The 17,002-nt window shown below is 29.7% G+C and overlaps 3 protein-coding genes across 3 annotated transcripts in view; 2 read left to right on the forward strand and 1 right to left on the reverse strand.

Annotated features, from left to right (window-relative positions):
• Positions 1-769: 769 nt before the first annotated feature.
• Positions 770-2,157, forward strand: LOC149882031 (zinc finger BED domain-containing protein 4-like). The gene is made up of 3 exons (XM_090065882.1): positions 770-1,454; positions 1,506-1,923; positions 2,085-2,157. Exons 1-3 carry the CDS (start codon positions 770-772, stop codon positions 2,155-2,157), a joined length of 1,176 nt encoding a protein of 391 aa, XP_089922008.1.
• LOC145191733 (N(G),N(G)-dimethylarginine dimethylaminohydrolase 1-like) lies at positions 2,036-3,730 on the reverse strand. Its single transcript, XM_080068895.2, has one exon. The coding sequence runs from the start codon at positions 3,674-3,676 to the stop codon at positions 2,873-2,875; it is 804 nt and encodes a 267-aa protein (XP_079925021.2). The 5' UTR covers positions 3,677-3,730; the 3' UTR covers positions 2,036-2,872.
• Positions 3,731-10,466: 6,736 nt separating this feature from the next.
• LOC145190881 (dynein axonemal heavy chain 2-like) overlaps positions 10,467-17,002 on the forward strand; it is a 33,296-nt gene continuing 26,760 nt past the window's right edge. Inside the window, exons 1-13 of the mRNA XM_090066614.1 lie at positions 10,467-10,705; positions 10,928-11,288; positions 11,502-11,666; positions 12,269-12,507; positions 12,597-12,788; positions 13,019-13,156; positions 13,266-13,376; positions 13,633-13,809; positions 13,940-14,321; positions 14,443-14,617; positions 14,848-15,391; positions 15,471-15,770; positions 15,986-16,197. Of these exons, the coding sequence (XP_089922740.1) occupies positions 10,577-10,705; positions 10,928-11,288; positions 11,502-11,666; positions 12,269-12,507; positions 12,597-12,788; positions 13,019-13,156; positions 13,266-13,376; positions 13,633-13,809; positions 13,940-14,321; positions 14,443-14,617; positions 14,848-15,391; positions 15,471-15,770; positions 15,986-16,197 (3,125 nt within the window). The 5' untranslated portion in view covers positions 10,467-10,576. The remainder of the gene's footprint in view (positions 10,706-10,927; positions 11,289-11,501; positions 11,667-12,268; positions 12,508-12,596; positions 12,789-13,018; positions 13,157-13,265; positions 13,377-13,632; positions 13,810-13,939; positions 14,322-14,442; positions 14,618-14,847; positions 15,392-15,470; positions 15,771-15,985; positions 16,198-17,002) is intronic.

Consider the following 17,002-nt stretch of genomic DNA (forward strand, 5'->3'; position numbering starts at 1 on the left):
AATTGATTCAAGTTACTATTCTCAAATCATTCTTTAAATAAGTTAACATTTAAGTTAAGTAACCAAAATCAATAATTTAATCAAAGTTTCTCAGTGCTAAATTTTACAATGGAAAATAATCGAAAGAAAAGCTATTTGTGGAATCATTTTACCGTAACAGCCAGTGATTCCAAATACGCAACTTGCAACATCTGCAATTTGAAAATATCTCGTGGATCCCACAATCCAAAACTTCAATCACTTAGCGGACTTTCATCACATTTAAGAAGTCGGCATCCACAGCTTACTCTGAAAAATCTCCTAACTGAAAAAGCAATACTCACAACTACCGACAATCCTGAAAATATACCAACTTCAGATCAGCTTGAGCCTCTTACAATTAAAAAAAGAACAATACCTTTATTTGACATCAGATCAAAACGCCAGAGGACTGAGATGCTGCAATTTACAATGCCTGGCTGGGTTGACAATATCTCAAAAATTGATTCAAATTCCGAAGAAGGTCTTAAGTTTCATAGATCTATATTTGAAATGATTATCCTCGACTTACAGCCTTGGTCAATTGTGAATAATCCGGGATTTTTACGCCATCATGCAGTTTTTACACCACACTTTGACATTGGAAGTGAGAAATACTACCGAAGCATGCTCAATCCAGCCTATGAAAAGATTAAGCTTGCAACGAAAGTTATCCTTAACGAAAAAAATGCTGAAACTCTCCATCTCTCTGGACGCTTGGTCATCCTTTCATCATAAGTACTTGGGCATGATGGCACACTTCATTTCAGACAAATGGGAGCGGATCAAGTTCTGCCTGTCATGTTCCAAGTTTGATGAAAAACATACTGCTTCAAACATTTTTCAAAGACTTGAGAATGTTGTGAAAGAGTGGGAGCTAAAGGACAAGATCACATTCTGCTTAAGAGACAATGCTGCAAATATAAAAGCAGCTTTCAAAGAACCACAGTGTGTTTACAAGTCTGCTGGGTGTCTAAATCATTCACTTCAACTAGCGATTAAAAAAGAACTTTTTTCACTCCAGAGTGCTGTAAACTTGATAGAAAAATGTCGAAAGCTTTGCACTCATGCTTCTTTTTCAAATTCCTTCTTTGCTGAGCTTTACAAACAACAAGAGGTTCAAATGAACAATTTTGACAGGCTCGGACTCAAAAATGATGTCCCAACACGCTGGAATTCAACATATTACATGCTTGAAAGAATTCTGTACTTGAAATCAGCAATTGCTACCACGCTGCTAATCCGTCCTTCCAGCGGCATTGAGTTCACTGTACAGGATTGGAACCTGTGTGAAAAGCTGGTACACGTTTTAGCGATTTTCGAAGAAGCCACCAAATTGCTCTCTGGAAAGGATGCTTGCATCAGTGCATGTATTCCAATTGTGACAACTATCCTGAAATCATTCGAAGTTCCCTCTGATGACGAAGAAGTGATTGGCATGAAAAATGCTTTAAAGAAAGCAATAGAGGCACGTTTTTTTGATTTAGAAACCATTGATCATTTTGCAATAGCAACACTTCTTGATCCCAGATACAAGCACCACTTCTTTAGATCCCAAGAAGCCTTTCAAGCTGCAAAAAAACAAGTTCTTTTGGAATTAGACAGTTCCATTTTGAGCCAAAATGAAACTACTCCTGTGATGAAAACTAAGTCTATTGAGAACACTGGGTTTTCTTCAATGATGCAAAATATAATTGCACAGTCACAAAATACAAGGTCCAAAAATCCAACTTCCAAATTAGCAAAGGAAGTTTTAAACGAGTACTTAGAAAGCCCAACATCTTCATGCTGTTTAGAGTTTTGGAAAGAGTATGAAGAAAAAACAACATTAAAAGCAAAGTTTGGTTTGGCAAAAATGGCAAAGAGATTCCTTACACCTCCACCAACATCTACCCAAGTTGAAAGGTTGTTTTCAACTGCTGGAGACATTCTTTCAAATGAAAGAAACAGACTTTTGCCAGAAAACATGGAAAAAATTTTATTCTGTAGAGAAAATATTTCAATTGTTAACTTTAATTATTAAAATGTCTTGACATATTCTATTTTTTTTTTTTGACATATTATAGTTTTTATCAAATTATGTTACATGGTGATTGCTTAGATATACGTAAAATAGTTTTTTTTGCTTTAATTCGGTGATCATAAAAGGTTCAGGGATTTTTAACATTTTTTTTCAAATTTCGGCTGTTTCGGTTTCGGCTTCGGCCGAAATTTCAATTTCGGCTTCGGCTACGGCTTTACTGAACCGAAATTTCGGTACTTTCGGTTTCGGCTCAAATTTCGGTTTCGGTCGATCACTAACTTGAAGTTCATCGGAAAAAGATATATTTCAGTATGGGTCGACCACTACGATAGTCAGAGATTATGTACTTTTTTAGAATGAGGAAAAATAGAAGTTGAGATACGAATTGCCAAAAGGTCTCCTATAAGAGTATTGTGGACTTTAACAAAAAGAAAAGTTTTTATCTAGAGTTATTATTAAAATCTTTTTTGACTACCAAAACGGACAAAAAAATTGTTTCTTTATTGACGATGCTAAACTTTATGTTAACTGTGGCCGAATATTACATCGCTGATCTTAAAAATGAAGCATGGAAATTGTCTAAAAGCGAGTTAACGTTTATATATCTAAAAGCGAGTTAACGTTTTAAAAAATATATAAGCAGTACTAAGGACCACGATATTGGGGGTACTTTATAATTAACATCAAAGTTAAAATATTTACATAAAAAACACATGGTCAACAAGATTAACATTTTGTAAAATAAAAACTATAAAAGTTGTCTATAAAAGGGGCTATAAAACTTTCCAAAAACAAAATTAAAATAAAGAAAATTGAAAAAGAATTTTTTTTCTAGTATAATATTGAACAGCATGTAAGGGCACCATCAATTTTCATTATCTCAGAACAATTAAGAGAGATCAAATTTTTAACAGGCAAATGATTAAAAAGTTTGATGCTTTCTGGAAACTCATCAGCTGAACGATGTATTAATACTCCATTTGCATATACTGCATTAGCTGCATAGTTTTCAGGAATATCTAGGATTTCATATTTCTCATAAGCTTTGCTAAGAAGCTGCTGTTTAACGAGCTGAGAAGCCCTACTTTTTCCAAAAGCAATAGTATTTTCTCCAACCATACTTGAGAAACTTTTCAAATGAAGGTTTTCTTCACCAATATTTAAACCATGAACTGGAAAATTTGTAAATATACTTTTTATTGTCTCAATTCCTTCCAGGTTTGTTCTGCTTGAAATACCAACAAATATTTCTTTACCAGTGAACAAAACATCTCCACCATCACAACAAGCAGGGTCTGACATAATTTTGATAGTTTCAATTGAAATGTCACTTTGAAAATGTTTTAAAACAGCATTAGTCTCAAGTTTCCTTGAGACTGCACCAGGGTTTGTAATTAATGCTGTTTGACCTATAACTACTGCTGTATCTTCAACAAATACACAGTCAGGTAAGCTTTCATCGCTTTCCAGAAGTGTAATATCTTTTATTCCAGCATGACATAAAGCATCAATATACTTTTCATGTTGCTTGACTGCAAGGTCATAATTAAATGGATAATCTGGTTGTTTTTTACGAAGACCAAAATCAACAATTGATCGTGGAATTTTTCTGCACAGTGCTTTTAAGTATCTCATTTTTGTGTTTTTGATTTATTTAAGCGTTAACTCTTTGTGATAACTAAATTTTTAATTAAGATCATAAAAGTTTTCAATAAAACATTTAGAAATAGTTTTTAAATATTAATTCAAAATAAATTAAATATATATATATATATATATATATATATATATATATATATATATATATATATATATATATATATATAACGGACTTAGAGAATGACATTAATCTAAAAAATCAACTATTAAAACTTAAATATTTTTAAATTGTGTTCCTTTCAATCAAAAAAATAATTCATAAAAAAAAGTAGCATAATATTTACAAGTGCCACAACAACAGCATAATGATTAACACCATGGTTCTTGATAACTTTTTCTCTAGCAAAATACAAGCACAAATAATACAGGTTTGCAGTCATGCCAAATGATACCTAAAATTGTTCTGTAACTTCTGTTTGGCATTATATGCTACTTGTTCTCCCCTCTCCTATTTTGATTTTAGGATGGAATGAATCTCAAGAACAGTGAAAAAGACTTCAAACCTTTGCAGCTATATTTATGCCATTTTCACTGCTCTCGAGTTCTCATATACAGACTCTGATCTACTGAAAAAATCTGATTGCATTTTAGATACATTTTACTTTCTTTTTTTTCTTCTATGAGTCAACTTTTTACCTCTTTAGACATTCTTAATGATTTTTTTTTTTCTCTTTCAGTTAAATCAGTATCCGCAACACCCATGATATCATATCGTTTCAACTTGCTATTTAATCCAAAACAGCTTATTTTTTTTCTTTTTTCATTAAATGCTATTACTGTGAGAAATGTAAAACAACAAGTTGATAAAATGTTCAAATTCTAATTTTCTGGCTGGGTGTACTGCTATTTTCCAATATTTGTTAATCAAAATATTTCAATAAATTCTTTAAGTTCAAAATGATATTTACCAGTTCATCTGTTGATACTTTAAAATTTAACTAGCCATGAAATGATCAGTTTTAGAGTCTTTTTGTATGCATATACACGCACAAAAACACACACACTAAATTAGTTTATTTGATATATAATATTCTGTTGTACTAAATATGGGGTATGCAGAAGTAATAATATTTTTGCATACATTTTGTTAAAAAAAAATTTTCTCAAAGCATCAGATCATGGGATGTAGAGCATTTAATTGTGCGCAGAATAAGAATATCACGCTTTATTTTGAAACTTGTACGTATACGTAGTTAGTTTTCAAGTTGAAGAATTTTTTTAAAAAAAAAAAGTTATTTACGGAAAAATCTTATCAAATGTATATTTTTGTTTGCGAAACTAAGAAATACAAGTTATGGAAATCAGAACGTAATTAACTTTAGGATACTCAGATGGTACTCCTTCGTTCATGATGTTTAGATATGGATTAATCTATTTAATCTAGGCATTGAAAATCTCGAAGACCAACACCGTTTTGAAGCAACCATAACCTTACAGAATATCGATGCCGAACGGCAACTTACTGGCGGTGATCCCCTTACTTCTTTACACCAACTTGAAGCCCGAACATTGTTGTCCTGTAGTAGTATTAAAATAATCATTCTCAGTCGTCTTTATTTTCGAAAACTTGCATCACGCTGGGTCCCCCCATCAGCTTACGACAACTTAAATAGCAAAGCCTCTAGCTATTGCTAGCAGAATTAGGCTAATTTCAAAAAAGGTAAATGGCAGTTGTGCAATGTTTTCACAGACGTCGCACAGTGGGAAAAATGCTTAATCGAGCACAAAAAAAAATCACAACTCTAATTTGAAAGGATGTAGAGATCTGAAATTTCGCTCAAGTACATAAATTGACCAAGGCTAACAATGATGTTATATAAAGATATAACATCATTGTTAGCCCTTCAGCAATGATGTTATATAAAGATATAACATCATTGCTTAAAGGCGCTGAGCATTAGCGATGTATCAATTTTTTTACAAATTAATAAAACGAGGGGATCAGAGAATACGAGTAAAAAACGAAATAAGTCCTCCATGGTTTTTTCGCGAGACCTTTTATGCGTATTTTGATCCCAAATATTTCTGAAATTTACATTTCTTGATTCTAAGGCTTCCTCAGACATCGTTTTGATTGGCAAACAACTACTCTCTATAACATCGCCTCCATGAATTAACAACTTGTGAACACTGGACGGCGTATACTACCAAGGATACAGTTCTATGTAAAATTTCGCTATATCTAATGCATAACTTTTAAACGCTTCAGCATTAATTGCGTAATCACAGGCTAGTGTTCGCAAAATAACATTCAATCTTTTAATTAAACTTCATTAATTCCAGTTACCAATAAAGCTAAAACGGGGTCTTAGAAAAATCACCTTACAGTACTTGCATTGTTTGTTGTTCTGCTTCCTGGCTTCGGAATGTCGACAAGTAAACCTATTTGTGATTTTATATCATCCGTCATATTTGCTTTTGCTTGTTGCATTATAGATTTTTCAGTGGTATAGCAAACTTGCCTTTTTTTTTTTTTGTATTGAAAGTCTATGAAATTTGCGGAATACATTCGAAACACCGTATCCCAAGCATGCAATGAAGACAATCCGTATTCGTACAGGATTTAATTTGTTTTTAGTTTTTTAATTTTGAGTAAGTTATTCATTGCTTTTTGTGTAGCACAACAAATACCACAGGACAGGAACAATGAATCTGCAAGAGTATTAAAAGTCTTTTCATCTGGTCAAATAAAACTTGAGTTATACATTGATCACATTGATACCTAAGCAAACTCGGGATGATATAACTAATGAGATCTGATCTCTAATTTTTCCATCTTCTTCATTAAAACTTGAGATTCTATTTTAATTAAAATGCTCATTGGTCCACACAATCTTAGATTTTGCCCAATTATTCAGTGAGCTACAAAAGAACAATACAAACCGCGAAAAGATTTTTGTTTGTTAGATTAAACTCACCTCCTTTGTTTTTTTTTTTAGTATGCGGAAAGGCCACTGCTACCATCACATTCTCACTAACTCTTGAGCTTCCAACAACGTACGGCGTACGGTGTGTATGGCATCGAATCATTCGGTGGATTAACACAAGCCTTTTTATTTGATTAACTCTGGAAAGAGTATAATCTAACTCTCCTAGCATTTTTGCATCTCTTCCTGTTTTGTATAAGCTAACTTGAATTGCTAAAACAAGTTTTTTACTGTTATTAGCATCAACAAGAGAAGCAACTTTGGAATGTCTCGCCCTCAAACGTTTTCCCAAAAATGGCTAAGTAGGTCAGCCTATTTTGGAGCCGGATAGCGGCACTGCTCCTTCATTGTATCGCCATTTAACTCAAGATGTAAAAAAAAAATCATCCAACAATTGTTTATTAAGTTCTTCGCACATTTTCTTGGTCCTCAATCATTTCCCCACTGTAGTAAATTTACAAGTATAAATTTTTATAGCAATAACAATTTTTTTTTTGCAATTGGCATCATTTACATTTTTAATAAGATTAAGTTTCCCGTAAACGTATCTCTTCAATATCGTTGATCTTTTCTTTTTCAAAGTCGTTAACTTTTGCTTTTTCAATGTCTTCACCTCGCACATTATTTTAAAGCTCTTTTTTAGACATGCTTTTAAATATATATATCCGTCGAAGTGACACCTGGTTGCAGTTAAATTTTTACGAATTTGTCAGTTCACAAACTTCTCCAAACAACGTACATAGACATTTGAGGGAACTTTGCGGAAGTCCTTTTTAAAAGCTTAACTAAAATAAGAGTGATAAAACACTGCACACGAAAACTACTACATTTTCATCGATTATTTACAGAAAAATATTTTTTACAAAAATTAAATGTTGAGAAATTTAAGAATACCTTCAATAAATAAACATGCCTCAAAACAATAAAAATAATAAAAATAATAAAAATAATAAAAACAATAAAAATAATAAAAATAATAAAAACAATAAAAATAATAAAAATAATAAAAATAATAAAAATAATAAAAACAATAAAAATAATAAAAATAATAAAAACAATAAAAATAATAAAAATAATAAAAATAATAAAAACAATAAAAACAATAAAAATAATAAAAACAATAAAAATAATAAAAATTGGAAAACTTTTTTCAAAAATAAATAATCAGTTTCAAAAAACAGTTTGTTAACAATGCAATTGAATAAATTACAAATTTGATTTAATAGTTCGTTTTTCACAGCTCATAGAAGTGTCAAAAAGAACAAACCTAAAAATAAACTATGCAGTTAAAAAATTATGGGAATTTGTAAACACGTCCTCATCAAAATATTGCAAATTTTTTGTTTTCAAAAAGTCAAAACTTGAATTTTTTCGTTCTAGATTAGAGCTTTTCCTAATGTGCGACAAACTCTAAAGACAAGGTATGTAACTCTCTGAACGCAAATTCATAATTGCACATAAAAATGCATGCATACAAATGTGTTATCTACTATGAAAATGTGTTTCCCTAATCTGTCAAACATAAATTTTCACTCTTATTTGTTTTAAAAACATTTTAATAACTTATTTAGATATAGAGCCTTTTTCATATTTTTAAAACCTTTCTTTTAACTATTTTTATTAGATAATAAATGTTAAAAGATGGAAAAATGTTAAACGGAATGTGGGTTGAAGGTGGGTAGGAGTATCCGTACCAGTCATTTTAATGGCTTAACGGTTCGTGTAGTGGAGGATTTCTTTTAAGCAGAAGCTTTAAAAACTTAAATCAATCGTTTAAAGTAAAGCATAGCTAAGTGATCCCGAAAAGTATTGATCGCAATATTAATAAATTTTGATTCTGTCCGCCGTTGAGAAGAGCTTGTTCAACTACAATTTTTTTAATATCTTTGAAATTTATGAATCACTTTGCAGAATTAAAAAAAAAAAATAGAAAACAGATTTACGGGATGAAAACCAGAGGCCCATCGGCTTCCTCCCTAAATAAACCTCTGTTTGCATCTGTTCATGTTTACATCTGTTTATGTTCACACATAAGAACCTAATTAATAATAGAAAGCGATGATTGAAAAAGTTAAAATTTTAATCCTCTAATGGGATTCCCAAAGGAATAAGAACCTAATTGCTTGAAATGTTGAAGTATGAATGAGAAAACCAATATAGAAATGGACTGAACGGCGCAGAAAGTATTATAAATGTGCAACTTTATTACAAACATCCTATTTTAATTAGAAAAACCGTAAGAGAACGAAGAAGCCGCAGTTTAAACTTTTTTACTTTTATCAAATAAAGTTTGCACATCCTTCTATGACTTCGCAAATTTCGCTTTTACGAGAATCAAATGATTTTAAAGAATCGAATAATGATTGTACAATGAAAATGAAATCAATTAAAAAAGTAGAAAAAATAGAAAAGCTAGATTGACTTAACAATCTTTGTACATATTCGTTCCTTATAAATCGCAAGACCAAACTCAAAAAAAAAGCAAAATTTATCAGAATTACTGAAATTACCGTAAACCCTCGAATAAATTCCCACCATTTGGATATAAGTAATGTCATGATACATGATTCACCAAGCTCTGCAACTGTAGTTTTAAATAAACATGAAAATTGTGAAAAAAGGCCGTCACTTACGGTTACAAGGATTTCGTTCGGATCATAAATTGAATAAGCACCCAGGTGTTTGCTCGAGGATTTACAGAAAATCTTTGTTTTCAGTAATTACGGGAAAGATTTCCTATTCTATAAAATTGATTTTTTAAAAGGCTTTATTTACTTTTCTATAAAATAGAATCTTTAACTACTGTATTTAGCAGAACTCTGTAAAAGTTTATAGGATTAATGCTATGAGTCAAAAACATCTTCAAGTGCTGTTATGAACAAGTCTCTATTATTTTTTGTTGAAAAATGAAATAAAAAAAAAAAAAAAAAAAAAAAGTAAATAAAAAAATAAAGAAATAAAAGTCTATTGGCAAGCTTGTTTACTTTTTGATGTAATTAAGCATATTTCGATAATATAAAGAAAAAGAACAGCCATCATACCGCGCTTGGAATTACTATGGTAACTGCAGACTTCATCTCGTTGAGATGATCACAAATTCCATATTTTAGACTTGAAATGATCGATTTAGTAAAATAATGTTAAAAATTAAGATTATAAAATTATGATTAAATATAATCTATTTTAAATTGAAGTCTCGATACTTAACAAAGAGGTTTTCTTAAATAAAATTGCAGACATAATAGAGAAAAAGATATGTAATATTCTTTTCAAATCCTACTAAGGCACATATTACAATACATTATGATATAATGGATAGACAATTTCTCAAAGACATTTTGATACAATTTAGTTTCAATGCTGAGAAATCTTTGTAACAAGTTTAATAAAAAAATAAATCAGCAGTAGAGTGATAATATGGATATGAATGGTTATCAGAATTTTTTTGATTTACTCTGAGTTTGCGTTAATGTAAAAAAGAAATTAGTTATAGAAAACTACAACAGCAAAAACAACAACAGCAACAACAAATATTATTAAAAATGCCATATACCTAGCTGTATGTTTATGCAAAAAAAATGTTTATGTGTTGTGTGTGTGTGTGCGTGTGTGTGTGTGTGTGTGTGTGTGTGTGTGTGTGTGTGTGTATTTGTGTGTATATGTATGCATGTATGTATGTATGTATGTATGTATGTATGTATGTATGTATGTATGTATGTATGTATGTATGTATGTATGTATGTATGTATGTATGTATGTATGTATGTATGTATGTATGTATGTATGTATGTATGTATGATTATTTAATTTTAGTAAACAAAGTAATATATCAATGTTATTAAATAATTAAAAGGCAGGATATAAACAAAAGCTATAACGTTTTAAAACCATATATTAGCATAAATGGTTTTGGCAAGGTTTTATTAATCTTTGTAATTAAAGAACTAAAATGGAACAAAAAAATGAGTCATTGGAATCAATTAGTAACAGCACCACAAATAAAATAATGGTTAATTATAGCAAGGATAGCAAAGAACTTTTAGAACAAGACTCCACAGAAGATATTTCAAATATAATGGTTAGTTTCTAATCTCTTGAATGCAAATTTCTTAAAACTCTTTGTGTGTAATCTAATTGTATAGTTAGGAGCTAAATATTTTTAAGTAACTTATATTGGCATTTATAAAAGTTTTGACTTTATGTTAAATATATTTAAAAATCTACTTTTGTCAAGCACTTTTTTCAAGAGTTTTCATTCCTAGAGTTAGTCAAAATTTAAAAGACTTTATTTTCTTTGTAGAAAATACTATCTTTTATGAAAAAACAAGTTAACTTAAGTGGACTGAGATCATCCATGTGGACAGAACAGCACAATGAAAAGATGCTGTTATTTATAACAAATACAGATGATAGACAAAGACTTTTGCTGTGTCATTTTGATGCACAAAAAATTAGTCTAGTTGTTTCACAAAATATTCCTTCATATCATGTTGATCAGTTATTTTATTTCCTTAGAAGAAAAAATTGTAAGCTTCAACTTAACACCTTTCGACAAAATGTTCAGTTTCAAATGATTCATTCATCATGCATTGAGAACTTATTAGGAATGATGACAAACTTTTATGGACCAATATTTTTTCAAAATAAAATATGGCCTGAAAGTATCTTTTTAATTTTAATTTTTTTAGGTTTTGTAATAACACTATTGCTGCTAACAGTAATTGATAGTGATAATAATAGTAATAATAATAATAATAATAATAATAATAATAATAATAATAATAATAATAATAATAATAATAATAATAATAATAATAATAATAATAATAATAATATATATATAAACAAGATATTTTCTTTACAAATTGCTTGAGGTATAAAAAGCGATTTTGTAACTCATGTGCATAAGTTTATGGCTGCACTCACTGATGCAAAATACAAGATACAAGGCAAAACCATTCTTTACATTCCAAATGAAGATTTGAATTTAACTGTTAATGAGGCTGCATCAAATAAAGATTATGTCCAAAGGTTAGAAAGTAAGTAGACTTTTTAGCTAAGTGTTTAGCATTATGTAATATTTTAGATATTTAAAATTTCAAAAATATTTAAGATAACACAACTGACCAAAAGTTTGGAATTCAGTTATAAATATGGTTAAACAATAATAAAAGACAGACTAAGGTGGCTGATGCATGTAAATACTGCTACAGAATCAGAATAAAACAGCGTAAAGTTAGTGACCATACTAATTTTGAATATGATAGTGGCAATAAATTTTACTCTTTATGATTCAGTATTAACTTTATGATTCAGTATTAACTTTGTAAGTTGTACAGTGCCATGGTATTGAACTTCATTCAAAACTTTGAGTTCATTGAGTTACCTTTTAGTATTGTTCAGTTTTGCTCATATTTGGCCAGAGTTTTTTAAAAATATATTGGAACAAAATGTGGAGGTGAAACTACTTTTTTAAAATTGAAAAACAAGGATATAACCTGAATAACATCAGTTGGATTTTTACAACATGGCTTTGATTTTTTTTTATTAGTGAGTTTTTATTTTTTGTCTAATCATTTAATTGAACATAAAAATTTATAAATATGTAAAAATTTATGTACTATATATATAACTGAATTAGGTGCCATGATTCATTGGACTCGGCAAATAAAAGAAGTTCTTAATAGTCAAGATATGTATGAAACAGCAGAGCGAGCTGGACCTCTTGAGGAGATTAAATTTTGGCGAAGTCGGTGTTTTGACCTTTCTGGTATTAGTAGCCAATTTGCTAAAGAAGGAGTTATTCAAATACAAGAAATTTTACAAATATCAAAATCTTCTTTTGTTGGTCCTTTCAAGAAATTATCCAAGTTAATACAAGTATGACTTAAATTAATTTTGTTATTTATGTCTCTTTTAAAGAATTTTTGTATGAAAATGATATTAGATAATTTCTTTATTTAAATTAGGATGGGTTTGATCAAGCACAAAGTAATTTAAAATTTCTATCAATCATTGAAGCCCCATGTACTGCTCTTGCTGAAGCTGAGCCATCAAATATTCCTGCGTTGCTTCCTAACCTTTTGAGCTTGATCAGAATTATATGGGTTAATTCACAGCATTACAGAAGTAGAGAAAGAATAACAGGGTTGCTGAGAAAGGTGAGTTGATTATTTAATAATTAGCATGATTTAGTATTTTTCTTCAAAATTTGAGTAAAATAAAATATGAAAATGATAATTTATTTATAAAATCATCCATCACTATATTTAATGAATAATTAGGTGTTTTGAAAACAGTTTAGTGTATCAAAGCTTGTAATTTTCTTCTAGTTTGTTAACTTAAACATTTGTTTATTAAATACTTTTTCAAGTATTTTAAAAAAATTTAGGTTAGCAATGAAATAATTAATCGCTGCAGTATGAAGATTTCTCTGGAAAATATTTTTAATGGAAATGTGAATGAGAGTATGAAAGGATTAAATGAAAGTATAGATTGCTGCATGAAATGGAAAGAATACTACCTTCAAGTAGGTTTTAAAATAAGAAAATTGTTTAAAATTGTATGTGCAGGCTTGAGATATTACACTGTTATTCTATTGACTTTAGTTACTAGTACAATATTAGTTCTAATTTCAGATTAGTAAAGTGCACTTGCAGTTTTGTGAAAAAGAAAAATGGGTACTGGATCAAACAAGTATTTTTGCTCAGGTGGATGCTTTTATTCAACGGTGTAAAGATCTTCTGGAGGTAAATATGTATACTTTATAATTTAGGATCATGGATGATAACTTTTATAATAAACTAATGTTGCAACAGTATGATTTTTAATAATGTTTCTGACAGTATGTTTTTTTATGACTTCATTGTGCTACTTTTATAAATCATGAAATGAAAAAATAAGAGAGAACTAGTTTTTAAATTTTGATCATCAAGCTAAAACAAATCATATGAATATTATTTCTTTCAATATATCTGATTGATTTCTTTTGCTAAAAATATATAGATTTGTGAGGGCTTGAAGCATTTTGCTTGTGGTTTAAATGGAAATACAAAGCAAAAGCATATCTTTCCTGGTTTAAAAGGTCCTGAAATTGTTAGGAGTTTAAACGAAGTTGAATCAACATTCATGAGAAACCTTGAAGCACTGAAAAATGTCAGACACACGATACTTGATGTTAAGGTAAAAAAATGAGTTATTGTTTCTTTTAGCCATTCAAATGTAAAAATGATTGTACTGTAAAAAAAGATTTTAAAATATACTTATTCTAAAAATAAAAATTTGTAATCTCTATCTTCATTCTTTTATGTAGGCTACTTCTTGGCATGATGATTATAATTCTTTTAAAGCTTCTATCAAAGATCTAGAAATAATGATCCAAACTATTTTGAATTCAGTTTTTGAGACAGTAAAAACTGTGCAAGATGGAACTGAGGTAATAGAATGCTTTGTTCATCTTTCTTCAAGGGAAGCCATCCGGCGCTGCATTGATAAAAAGACAGTTGATATTTATCACATATTTCAAGGAGAACTAAATGCAGTAAAGAAAGATTTTAACTTGCAAAAACCAGACATGTCTATTCTCCATCCAAAGTATGCTGGATTAGCTTTATGGGCCCGCTCACTAAAAAAGAGAATTGATAGGCCATTTGCAGCAATAAAACAAGCAACATTTCTTCCTAAGGTTGGACTAGGTGAGATTTATTTTAACAGTTTCAAAGTTGTATATTTTTTTGGTAATGTTCTTTGTTTTTGAAAAAAAAACAAAACAAAACAATAACACTATTTACATTTGAGTTCTTTGTTTACTACAAGGCGATGAAATAAAGCAGCAATATTCTCAGTTAGCACAAGCTCTTGATGACTATGTTCGTAAAATGTTTAATGAATGGACAAACACAGTGGAAAAAGATACAATTAGGCTTCTTGATGTTCCTTTGATGTGTAAAAACAGTCATCAAACTGCAATGCTTGATATCCATTTTGACAGGTTGATAAGCAAAATACTTTTAATGGAAACCATTTTTATATGCAGTATTTTTTTAACTTTATGGCTGTTAAATTTTGATGGTGTTAAACAAGTTATTAGAAGCTATAATACAAAGTTTTTTAAATATTTATAATACAGAGTTTTTATATCTGTCAAATGATACAAATTAAGTTGTTTAATATTTTTGTGTATTTTTATATAAACTGTACTTTTTATTTAATTTTTTGTAGATCTTTACTTAAATTGTTTCAAGAAATAAGTTACTGGGAGAAACTACTGTTTGAAATTCCCCATTATGCAGCAAATGTATATTCCAAACGGGAAGAGTTAAGAGTGTTACAGGAAAATGTACTTCTTGTTGTACGTGATTACAATAAAATTGTTGCTTTGCTTACTCCTGAAGAGCGTGCTCTTTTTAAAGAGAGGATTCGTTTTCTTGATAAAAAAGTTCAGCCAGGCCTTACCAAGTTAACATGGGCATCAAAAGGCATATCTGAATATTTTGTGAATGACTGTCGATTAAATAGTTGCAAACTTCAAACTATTGTTAATCATTTTAAAGCTTCATATGTTACTATTTTAAAAAGCTGTTGTTTGATAAGTGAAATTCTTCTGATAAAGATTGACCCTAAACGAGTATATGAAGACTTTGAGTTTGAAGCTGAACAGGCAGATCATCAAAGTTATGTTAAGTCACGGCTATTAAGCATTCATAATGACATTGTTCATACTCTTACTAAGATATATGAGGTTTTTAAATCAGATGGGCCTGAGGTAACAAGTTTTCTTTGTTTTGTAAGCCGTAACCTTGCTAATTAATTAATAGTATAGCATTAAAATAATTCTTTTACAGGTGCAACAAAACTGGATTATTTTCACTGAGAAGATTGACAAACATGTAGAAGATGCTTTTAGATTAAATATTAAGTGGTCCTTACTGGAACTATCACGTTCAATAAATGGAGATAGTAAAAGTTCACCAAATCCTCTATTTCGAGTTAAAGTGGTCTTAGAAGATAATCAAGTTGAGTTTTCTCCTAAGCTAAAAAAGATTGCTGATGTTGTAAATTCAGTTGCTAGCAATTTAACAAAGTGCCTCAGTAGTTTTGAACGCCTGCCAACCATTCTTGTTTCTTATAACACTGGACAGCTGGTAAGTACCTAATTTTAAAAACAAATAATTTTATGTATGATTCTTTTTATTTTTTATAGTTTTACATTTATTGTAACATAAATAATCAAAAATGTGATTTTGATTATGGTTCAAGATTAGAATCAGCATTATTTAGGAGCAGTTTTAGCTGATTTTTACCTTTAATACTTTACAAATTTGTTTTTAGTAATTGTGTACTTAAAATATTTGTATAGCCAATTCAAAGAGTTATAGATGATGATGAGGAAACAAAAAAGGTGCAGTTGGTCATCAATACAGGAATATCACAAAATGCTGGACAACTTCTTAAGTATCTAGCAATATGGGATAGTTATAGAGAAATTTGGGAGCTTGATAAGGAGGCCTTTATTAGGCGGTATCAAAAACTGAATCCTCCAGTCTCTTCATTTGATGCTGATATTGCAAGGCAAGTTACTTTATTACACTAAATATATCTTATGTCCTTGCGGCCACAGCCTTGATCTTAAGAAGCCTTGAGATTAATTCTTACAATCCTTAGCCTTAAGGGTGCTGACCTAGGTGTTAGTCTAAAGAATTTTCTTTGTATTAAGTGTAATATTGTTAGTCTTTGAAGTCAAGACCTGGAATTCAAGTCTTTGGGTTTGGTGTCAAACTAAATTATATTGGAACCCTTAGCTTTGAAGATCATGTCTTTGGCACTTAGCTGGTATTTGATAAGTTACACTTATCCAATACCAGCTAAGTGCCAAAGGCATGATCTTCAAGTCACATAGTCTACCAATACAATTAGCCAATACAAAGTCACAAAATCTGCTAATACAAATAGTTAACCAAAAGAAATACTGATACTAATACAAATTAAGAGAAATTTAAAAAAATAATTGTACATTTTAATTAGTATTGGTATAGAAATTTTAAATTTTAATTTGTTATTCCAAGTTTCTATAAGTATGTTGATATTGTCTCTAAACATTTGCTTTGAAACATGGTTTTAGTAGATTAAAAATACCAGGATACAATACTCAATATGCTCTTCACATATTTAGTAAAGGTACATGCAATGTAATGTAAACAATTTTTTTTTTTGTAATTTAGTTTATGATTTTAAGTTCATACTATTTGTAATAGTATAACAATAATTTTTTGTTCATGTGTATCTGACAACATAAATGACAAAGTTAGCCCCTGGCTTATTTAAAAACTTAACTTTTAGGTGCGGGGGTTTAAATGGAAGGGAAATTATTTGGCTT

The sequence above is a fragment of the Hydra viridissima genome, unplaced genomic scaffold (genome assembly GCF_058129835.1).
Source record: "Hydra viridissima isolate aposymbiotic clone 2 unplaced genomic scaffold, HvirCarnegie_v1 scaffold_11, whole genome shotgun sequence".
In the NCBI taxonomy this organism is placed as follows: domain Eukaryota; kingdom Metazoa; phylum Cnidaria; class Hydrozoa; order Anthoathecata; family Hydridae; genus Hydra; species Hydra viridissima.

Coding starts and splice junctions, on each gene's coding strand:
- LOC149882031 (XM_090065882.1), top strand. CDS start 770: ATGGCACACTTCATTTCAGACAAATGGGAGCGGATCAAGTTCTGCCTG. Junction 1,455..1,505: donor TGATGACGAAGAAGTGATTG/GCATGAAAAATG, acceptor TTTTTGATTTAG/AAACCATTGATCATTTTGCA. Junction 1,924..2,084: donor ACATCTACCCAAGTTGAAAG/GTTGTTTTCAAC, acceptor GACATATTATAG/TTTTTATCAAATTATGTTAC.
- LOC145191733 (XM_080068895.2), bottom strand. CDS start 3,676: ATGAGATACTTAAAAGCACTGTGCAGAAAAATTCCACGATCAATTGTT.